The 10,016-nt window shown below is 52.7% G+C and overlaps 1 protein-coding gene across 4 annotated transcripts in view; it reads left to right on the top strand.

Annotated features, from left to right (window-relative positions):
- Positions 1 to 10,016, top strand: part of LOC113213992 (zwei Ig domain protein zig-8-like) — a 199,684-nt gene that overhangs the window by 170,121 nt on the left and 19,547 nt on the right. For all 4 annotated transcript variants that reach the window (XM_052265681.1, XM_052265680.1, XM_052265682.1 and 1 more), the window contains one exon: positions 2,590 to 2,800. In XM_052265681.1, coding sequence (XP_052121641.1) covers positions 2,590 to 2,800 — 211 coding nt within the window. The remainder of the gene's footprint in view (positions 1 to 2,589; positions 2,801 to 10,016) is intronic.

The raw sequence follows: 10,016 nt of genomic DNA, 5'->3' as shown, positions 1-10,016 counted from the left end.
GGGGGGGTATGCACCGGGGCATGCCTGTTACCAACCAGTGGGCTGAAGTGCCCGACGCGCGATATGCGCGAGCTACTTGCCGGGGAAATGACATACATTGGACTTGTCTCTGCCACACACGCGCCAACTTACCAACACAAATAGTGTTTGACCTTGTCCCCGTTCAGCGGTCGCAACAAAAGGGAAGGGAGGCAGACCGTCTGTGTTTATATGCTGACGAAGAGGGCTTCAAAAATTCATCAGATCAGATAAGGTCGCGGGGAAGGGTGAGGCCTATGTCGCCCTCTGTCCTCCCAGTCATGGAAGTTCAGTGCTTGCTGCAACGCCAAAGAATTGATGCAATGCGGGAGAGGTGAAGGGAGAAGGCGAGAAACGCGACATTCTTTGTGCATAGTAATGGAAATATTTCTGCCAAAGCGAAATAATCAGAGAGTATTTTTCTGCGCTGGCTAGATTTGGCAGTGTAACTGCGTATTGTAACTTTCTGTGCCCGCACTGTTCGTCATATCCCACGTTCGGCGTCTTTCTTCCCGCCCCCTATCCCTATCTCACATCCCGTCTCCTTTGCCCTTTCTGTCTCTTGAAAAATTCCTTCCTTTTCCCCGAAAGAAGCAAAGCACAAGTCAAACAAAATCGGCGACGCCTATGCCTAGCCATTCCAGGCGGCTCGGTTTGGCCTGTCGTTGGTTCCCCGCCCTCAAACTATTTGCGCATTTGTGCATCATATTGGCTTAACGGCGGAGACTGGATGCTGTTATATGTTGTGGATGTTCGAATATTACTCGTGGATCTAAATAGCACGGCAAGCGTAGTTGGTACACTGCAAAAATAATTTGTCACACTTTGTGATAAGTATTTTTTTTTAAATTAAAAAACGACATTATTCGTTTTCATTGACATGACATGTGAAAAAATTCCTTCGATTTTACCTTTAGCGGCCCACAACAATAATTACAACTGATCACCAACCTGCAGAACTTTGTGCTACTACACTTTTTTGGCTCAGGTGAAAATAGATAACAGATTTTAAACAGTATATCAGTATTAGTAGTTCATGGAAGTTCTCATAACTGCCATCACATAGTGTTGGTCAGAATTTTCTAGACACTCACAACAGCCTCATCTTTAACGGCGAGGACAGTGTGCTGTCCCTGAGAGTGTCGTTCCTACGGCCGCGACTTAAGCAGCGTGTTACTTTACCCGCTCCAGTCTCCCCCACCGCGAGACGCTGCACGCTGAGGCCGTCTTATTTAATTTCCTTGGGGTTTCCGCCGTCTGTTTGTGTGAGGCCGAGTGAGCCGCGCCTGTCTCCAATTTCCCTTCCACGCCTTCCTCCCCCCTTTCTGTCGCCTTCTCCCTCTTTCTCTCCGCATCTCTTTGCACCGCGTGAATTGAGGCCTTCTCGAAGGAGCGTAAAGGGATAATTTAGATCTGGGGAAGGAAGGGGCTTCACATTCTGTGTCTGGTCGGATTCCTCCTGTTGACTTAAATGCTTATAGGCCATCAGTATATTTGCAAGAGCTCACACCACCAAACCGCAACTGCACGACTGTATGTACTCTCCCAATATGGTCGGGCACAGACCCTACCCACCCCTCGGAGCTATCGGTACTCCGCCCTTCAATCATCAGGAATCTCGTATTTTGCGCTACACACCTTGCTCGTTTGAAAGACGTGCAATCACCCCCGGAGTGCCACTATATCTTTGAGTTACCCGCGCCATCCGACATCCTCTCAGTCCCCCGCCCGGGCGCCCCCCTACCCTCCGCACCTTGGACCAAACGTGGAACTTGGTAAACATGCTGATGTTCAAACTTGGATAGTCTTATAAGGAGTGCGAAAGGGACGGGAAAAGGGGATGAGGAGAAGGGGGAGTGAACACGAGGCTTGGGGGACGGGGGAGTGCGCTCGCGCGAAATCTGGGACCCCAGCACGCCGATGGGGACAGCGAAGGGGAGGTCGGAAATCTTCCGCTGGCAATTTCAAGGATGCTTTTATGGCATTGTTTGTCTGCCAGTTTGGCCGCCCGGGGTTGTCCCATCCAGTATTCTCTTCTCTTCTTCCCCACCATGTTTGGTGCGGGAAGAAGGGGGGAGGGGGATGACATCCGAACCCTAACACGCCAGCCCACCTAAAACCGGTGGTGCGGAGACACCTCGCCTCCTACGCACAGCACAGCCTCCTAATCACGGTGTACACTGCAAACAACGGTTATCTCTGCAGGCGGCGCGCAGGGCTGCTGCTTGCGCAGAAATCCTGCCGGAGACTCCGCGCGGCCTGGCTCTCACGCACTTGCAAATGGATAATCTTTTGTGTGTCTCTGAAGGAATTAAAGCTCTTTATATGCACTTCTGAGAGAACTTTCAACAAACACAAACACGTTTGCGTTTTCTAAAGCGGACACTTTTGTTGCAAGTAAAAATTAGAATCTCTTTGGAATCTTTTCCCTGTTGGATTAGTTTTAGTTACTAGGACGATTTGAAGGTTATCTCGGGAATTGTCTAAAAAAATTTTCGAAAGATGTTTGCTAAACAAGTTCCAAATCTTACAGAAATTATGAGTACAATTTTTTGTTTCATCTTGTTGCAGGTGTCTTGGGTGCGGCACCGTGACATCCACCTGCTGACCGTGGCGCGCTACACGTACACCAACGACCAGCGCTTCCGCGCGACGCACAACGCGCAGTCGGACGACTGGATCCTGCAGCTCAAGTACCCGCAGCACCGGGACGCTGGGATCTACGAGTGCCAGGTGTCCACCACACCGCACCAGTCGCACTTCATCCACCTCAGCGTCGTCGGTGAGTCGACTGTTGGACGGCGGAGATTTTTGGTCGGGCCGGGCGGGTACTGCCCTCCTGCAGGGTAGGCGAGCCCGCCAGACACGCGTGCACCCGGGCGAGTCTGAGCCCCCGCCGCTCAGCGGGAGGAAAAACTGCAGAATCAAGTGACCCGCCCAGCGGCGCGTGGTTCTCTTTCTGTCTCTCTCCCCCTCTCCCCCTCTCTCTGCACTCTGTCGCTCTCCTCCTCTTTTCATATCTCTTTCTCTCTTTTGCCTGTCTGGTTGGCAGCACTCCTGACTTGTTGTTTGCCCCTCCACATCTCTCTCTCTCTCTCTCTCTCTCTCTCTCTCTCTCTCTCTCTCTCTCTCTCGTTGTGTGTGTATGACAAAAATAGACTGTTAGGGTAGAGTGCGCTTCGCCCGTAATCTGTGGCCCGTTGAAAAAGCAGAGCAAACAACACAAAAAGCGTTTTGATAAATTGTCGCCCAGCAGTGCAGCCGTTAATTGAACGGTTTGACAGCTATGATCGCTCTGTGTGTGAGTGTGTGAGAGAGATAGAGATGGGAAGGGGTCCGGGGAGCGAGCGAGCGGTGCGCCGATTTCCGCTGGAATCCTACCGCATACCGGGAAGGTCCCGCCGCCGCACCGCTCATCCGGTTGGCTCCGGGCGACTCCGGGCGGATCTGGCCCTCGCCCCTTGCGGCTTCCTGTCCTGCCGCGGGGCCTGCCGCCGGGCGCGGCCGCTGGTCGTGACGGGCGTGATAAAGACGGCATGGCTGTGTGTGTAGTAATCACTCGCCACGAGAATCACTACTTCCACCCATGCTCTCTCTCTCTCTTTCTCTGGCTCTATCTCTCTCTCGGTCCCTCTCGGTCCCTCTCGCTCTGTCTCTCTCCGTCTCTCTTCCTCCCTCTCTCCCTCTCTCCGTCCCTCTGCCTCTTTCCGTCTCCCTCTTTGTCTCTCTCTCTTGCCCCCAAGGTGCTATAGGAACGGGGGGCGGCACCCCGGCGCGGGTTGGTGCGAGAGAGAGGGTCCGCGTGACCTACGTCAATGTCCAGACGAGGTTCCGCCATACTCGCGCAGCTCGCACCCCCCACTGATGGCCGGCCGGCCCGCCGTACAAAAGGCCCATTGTGCTGGATGGATATCGCACCCCAGCCCCCCCCCCTTTCCTCCCCCCCCCCCTCTCTCTTATCACACCCCTTTCACACCCGCTCATTTCACACCCTCTCCTCTCTCTATCACGCAGGCTGGAGTGTGTGCGGTGACGCGGCCGAGACAAATTATTCGTTCTCCATTCAGGTCCTACGGTTATTATTTACAGCCATTTTGCTTCCTCTCCTTTCTTTTTCTATTGTTTTTTGTTTTTATTGTTAACCCCGTGTACCGACCATGTTGTTTAAAAATAAAAAGCTATGGAGGGATTCATGGGTATCGCGTGCGGCCCTGCGCGCGCTGCCGCCTGTATATCTATACGGCTTGAAATAACGCTAACGACGCGAAGTGGCGTGGCGTGGCGCGGCGGCCACCTTGAGGCGCAAAGGCATCTGACGTAAGCAATACGCGCGCCCATTACCGCAGCCCGGGTCCCCGTATTCGGGCGAGCCGAGGCGAGCGGGGGGGACCTGCCATGAAAAAGTACGGGAAAACTGTGCAAACGATGACTTTCTCCGTCACACGCGGTCACCTGGCGGGCTAAAGCCGGCCTCTTGAGCCTGTTCACCTTTGCCAGTATATGAGCAAATAGTGGTCAAAAATAAGGAAAAAGTGTAGTTAAAAGGGCGCAAATCATGATTTTGTAGTTTACATGGGGTCTGGTAACTTTTACATCAATTTACAGCCGAAAATTTAAAGTCTCCACTTTTCATTACGACGCTATACATTTTCCGCGATCAAACTTGCATATCTCGGAGTGGGGAGAGGTGGGGGGCGCTGCGCCAGCGTTTTAGTATAAAAGTAATAAGCAGGTGTCGAGGTGATGGGCACTCTCGCCTGCGCGCTCGCCGGTATGTCGATGAGCTACGGCGCGGGGCGGGGCGGCGGGGTTTGCCAAGGAATCTGGAAAGTGAATCCTTCAGCGCTAACTACTTTCCGCCCGCCGCCCGGCGGAGTTGTGATGGTATTAGCATGGCAAGGTCTAGGGTGGGCCCCGGCCAGGTATTCGGTGGCTGGCCCCCAGCTGCTCGCTACGCTACGCCACGCCACCCCACCCGCGGGTAGTACCGTGATTGGCGGGGGGTGGCCGGTGATGCGCGCGCCCGCGCTCGGCTGGTACTTCGCGGGAACTTGCTTCTACTCGGTTAGCCTCGGAGCTCCGCTGTTGCCGCCGCCAGGTGCGTTACTGCTCATGGTTACGCGGGCGGGAGTGCGCGGCGAAAAAGGTGGAGAGCACGGCGCGGCGGTGTGGCTCCAGCGAGGGAGAGAAATAGTTTAGAATGGGGAGAGCGCCAAAGTGAGAGAGCACGCGGCTAGGGCGTGGCGGCGGCAGGCGCCGGGGAGGCCGACCTACGCACACACGTCTGGTTATGCATCACGCTGTTGAATTTTTCATGACGGTACCTCTGAACCTGTCATCAGTAAATCTTGTCGGAAATTCCCGCGCCTGCCTCACCGAGCCGCCGCGTATCGGGGCGGCAGTGGCTGCTCCGTGGGCGTAGGTGGTTGGGGGCGGTCAGCGCGCGCTAATAGAGGTGTGACCGTAAATTTTCGTTTCGGTAATTTAAAAATACTGCTACATTCGTGGGTGTTACTTTTATATTGCACAAGGGGGACAGTTATTTTATTCGACATTACAACAACGCTCGCAACTAACTATTTTGACTTTGAATTGAGGGCATTTTGGAGTGTCCCGCCCAGCCAAGCACTATGGATCACTGTTAAAAATTACAACAGTAAATAACTACAGAATGGACTGGTAACTTTGAAAACAGTGTAATCCTGTAGTTTGCACTGTACTTTGTTCCGGAGAAAAGTTCTTTTTAAGCAATCCCAAGTCTTTATCTGCCAAACACCAGTCGAACAGATTTTGACCGTGGTATGGAAGTACAGGACGATCTTATGAGTTCTGTTTCTGGGTACAGAATTTTTAACAGTGGATAATCTAGGATCAAGAAAACTAGTTCTTCATCTTCATAAATGCCAAGTTGATAAGGCACACTCAGCCTGTTAGAACGTGGACCGAGCTAATTTTGAGGTGCAGCAATTTGCAGGTATATGTTTTTCATTCCGTCTATGTTGTCAGAAGCAGTCACAATCAACCCCCACTTACTTTCCTTCCATTCCTGCAGCCCTTCGGTTTCTTTTCTCCTCGCGACATTCTTCCCAGTTTGAGGCGAACAGGAAGAGATGTTTGTGATGATGTCGAGCCATTACAGCACCTGGGCTGGGCGTGGCGGTGCCTTAGGCTCTGGGGGACTGTGGCAGTACGGGGTGGGGTGAGGGCGAGGTGGGCCGTGGGGCGCGGCGGGCTGGGGCCACACAGCACCAGGCAGGGCAGCAGGAGGAGCCGGCCCAGCAGCGGCAGCCCCGCACCGCACTTGTTGCAGGAAACCACTTTTCTCTGTCGCGCCGGAACGACGGACTTTCCACAACGTCGTGGAACTGGAATGGCCCTCCGTCCGTTGTTGTTTGCACGTGAAATTCTTCTCGCAACGGAAACGTAGTGTATCCTGCCAAAAGAGAGAAAAAATCAATAACGCCCCGTCGTTGCAATTTTTTTCTAGTCAATAAATATCTGCCAACTTCACATAACATGTATATCTTCAACGTTAGTGATTCTTTGAACTGATAGAATTACTTATAGCGATTACAGGAAAATTCTCCACGATGTATCGTAAAAATGCAATTTGAAATTTTTAACGCGCACGTAATTGATCAGCCAGCAAGAATGGGCTGTCGTAAGAACAACGTATTTTGTAAATAAAAAAATCACAACAAATGTTGTAAATTTACGGGGATACTTTTCACAGTGCACGTAAACTGGATGTCCTGATGTCCCTGTGTCCCTATAACTAAAATTAACCTCGGTAGGAGCAAAAATAATATCTATCCCCCACCTGCAAGGCCAGCAGTCAATCCAGCGCATTGCGCTACTCAGTAGTGTTCGCCTCGCAATAAATAATTAGCGCTTCCTCCTCAACGTCCCCCGCCTCCTTTCTCACGGCCCTTTCTTAGTCTGCCAGCGCCCCCCACTGACTCCAATTTTTCGATTAGCGCCCCCGCGGTCCCGACAGTAACAAGACAAGAGACCCAGGGGGGTCGAGAAGGAACGAAGTGTCAGAGAGAGAGAAACGAACTCGAGTATAAAGGGAAGTAGAGGAGTTTGGTGAGGTGGAGGGAGATGCGTATGTGCCGTGCGTGCGTGTGTGCTGTGGCTTCCAGTAATGCACTCCACGACGTGTCAACTCAAGTGCCTGGCGCGACGCTGTGTTACTGCTGCGCGACGCCATCTCCCGCCACGCCCCCGCCACTTTGGCAGAAAAGGGGCAGGGTGTGGAGAGGGGAGGAGGGGGAGCTTTTGAGAGGTAACGGTGAGAAGGTGAGGTGCTAGCAGCAGTCCCCCAGGAGGAGCGCAAGGAGAGTGCGGTGTAAGTCGTGGCCTCGACGCGAGGGCGTAGGACACTGCGGGTAGCTACGACCCACCAAGGCATGGTCGACAGGGAAAGAAATAAGAAACTAATGTAATAGGGATAGTAGTAACAATAATTTTAAAAATGCGCCAATAAGGTTCATTTTATTTATCAACTGGCGCACCCTCTCCCCTGCAATAATGCGTTTTGTTCCGTAATGCCGTCCCAGGGGCCGTTGCCGGCTCCTCTGAGGCGTCATCATGAAGGCATCTCTCCATCTCGAAATGAGCCCGTAATCTGGGCGGGAGCCCCGGAGTGAAAGGATCGGCTTCAAGGACCCGGGGACAGTCCGCTTGATACTTCCACTGATGCCAGCGCAGATATCGGCATTGTAAACGTCTCCATGGACCCCTTCTCTTGTTGTTGTTGCCTTTTCCCCCCGTTTATTTACCGTCCCGGCTCTCCTGTCAACGTGATCGCGATCTGCTATTGAGACTCCCGGACCCCCCTTTTTTCGGTTCCATTCGCTCGCAGTCCCCGCCTACAAACATCTTAATTTAACAGCAAAGGAAAAGAATTTGTTCTTATCAAGAGCTCTCTCGTTCCTTCCACCTTCTACCTCCCCATGCTCCTGCTAATCCCCCCTCCCCCACATTCCCTGCGCCCTTCCCTGCCATTTCCTGTCCATCCGCCCACGAAGGCGACGGTATCGGAACGTAAATTAAATACTCGAATTAGAGAGCGAAAGCTCTTGCTTGTCGGTAGATCGAAGCGCCTCGATTCGTCGAACGGCATCTTGTCGTTATCGACTTTTACCGAAGAACTTAAAGATAACGTTTGGAATGGGCCAGACGATATAGAGCGGGTACTTGCACTGTAAAATGCTTACGAAATAAATGCTTTGCAACGTTACGAACAATTTTCGTTCTTTGCAATGCAAAGAAATTGTTTGTAAGGCTACTCTGGAAACTCAGGTGTGAGACTATATACCTCACAGCAAACGGTATGAGGCTAACTATACCCCACACCAAACGGTGTGAGGTATTTTAGAAGGTTCTTACCAATAATCGGATTACGAACTATTTATTGATAAGTTTTACGAACAATTAGTTCGCAATACAACGCTTCGAAATCCTTCGTAAGCTACGAAGGTTTTGGTTTCCATTTACGATTTCATTGTTATTCGTAAACACTTTACAGTGCGTTACCCGACCGAACGCACCGCTTCCTAATCTCCTCACCAGTCGCTTATTGCGCCTTCCGCTCACTCTCTCTCTCTCTCTTCCCCTCCCTCTCTCTGTCCCTCACACCATCTCTCGCGTTTGCCTCTCTCGTCCGGTTCCACTCAAATATTGATGCACGGTGGGATGGAATGACGTGGCGCACGTGAGGCGGTTCTGCAAGGACGGTGTTGGGGGTAGCTGCCCGCGCTGCTCACTCCAAACAGGATAAGAAGCGGCATTTAAAAAAAATAAAACTGAGCGCGATTCGCTATCGTCCTGCGCGGGTCGATGGCTCTGTTGTGTCTGCCCCCCCCCCCTTCCCCTTTCCCTCTGCTCCTCGTCGCCTCCTCGACCTGCCACATGATATTACCTCGCAGGCTAGGTGGAGCTGCGCAGCCAGGTTGCACCGTTCACGCCCTTCCTCCTCCCAGAGGCCCTTCCCCTTCTGTACCCCCACAGCCAGGCCACATGCGGGCGGCGGTAGCGGCCGCCCAAAGAGAAAGCCGCCCTGCTTTGGCTTACTTTGCAAACGATCCGACGAGGCGTAGGCCGGGAGTAGGTGGCTAGGGAGGAGGGGGGCGGGGTGTCAGCGTTGGCCCGGCGCACACGTTTGACTGAGAGCAAAGTTTGTTCACACGCCCAAAATGATTTCACGAAATGAGTTTCACTTTCGCGTTGCGGCATCCGGGGTTGTTGGGTGGCTGCGGTGCCGAGGTGTGCTGTGTGCTGTTGAGCAGCGAAAGTGAATCAGCGCGGCGTACGTTTGTGTTGCGAAAACGGACCAATCCGCGTGGCCTAGGCATGTGCCCGTTTATTTTACCCTCGGCTGAATGGCTGTAAAGAAGAAGGAGATATAAGAAAGTAGGGGGGTACAAGAAAGATCGCCTTCCGCTGCGCTCGGGGGTACATGCATCATCACAAACAATGTTTGGATTACAAAGTGCTGATAAGAGTTTTGGGCGTGCTTACGGACTCATCCTTGCCATACATCCCTCCGCAAGCACCCCCCTCCCCTCCCACACACACGCGCGGACGTGACGCCCCAGTCTGCGGTGTTATGGTAAAATAATGTTTACGGTGGGCCGTAAAATTGGCGCACGGCGACACGGCCCCGATCGCGAGCCTGGCGTATAGCGCAGAGATACTCCGTGTTTGGGGGGACATTTCGGCTCGGTGCTCGTTGTGAACGGGCCCACTGATATGATGAGGCACCGGGACCGGGGTAGCTTGTCGGGGTGTGAGATCGCGCCATGGCGAGGAGGGAGGTGTAGGTCGCGAGAGAGCGCCCAATGTCACCGCTGATTTTCATTATTGACTTGAAGTCAAGAGGCTTTTTTTAAACGGCCCACTCAGTGTGGGAGTGACAACAGGGAACCGATCCCCGATAAAAACTGAAGTGTGTACACTGAAATTTCATATATATATTTCATATTTGCATATTT

This window comes from Frankliniella occidentalis, unplaced genomic scaffold, assembly GCF_000697945.3.
Source record: "Frankliniella occidentalis isolate FOCC.00 unplaced genomic scaffold, Focc_3.1 Scaffold29, whole genome shotgun sequence".
Taxonomy (NCBI): domain Eukaryota; kingdom Metazoa; phylum Arthropoda; class Insecta; order Thysanoptera; family Thripidae; genus Frankliniella; species Frankliniella occidentalis.
This window is presented reverse-complemented; position numbering and strand designations above follow the sequence as displayed.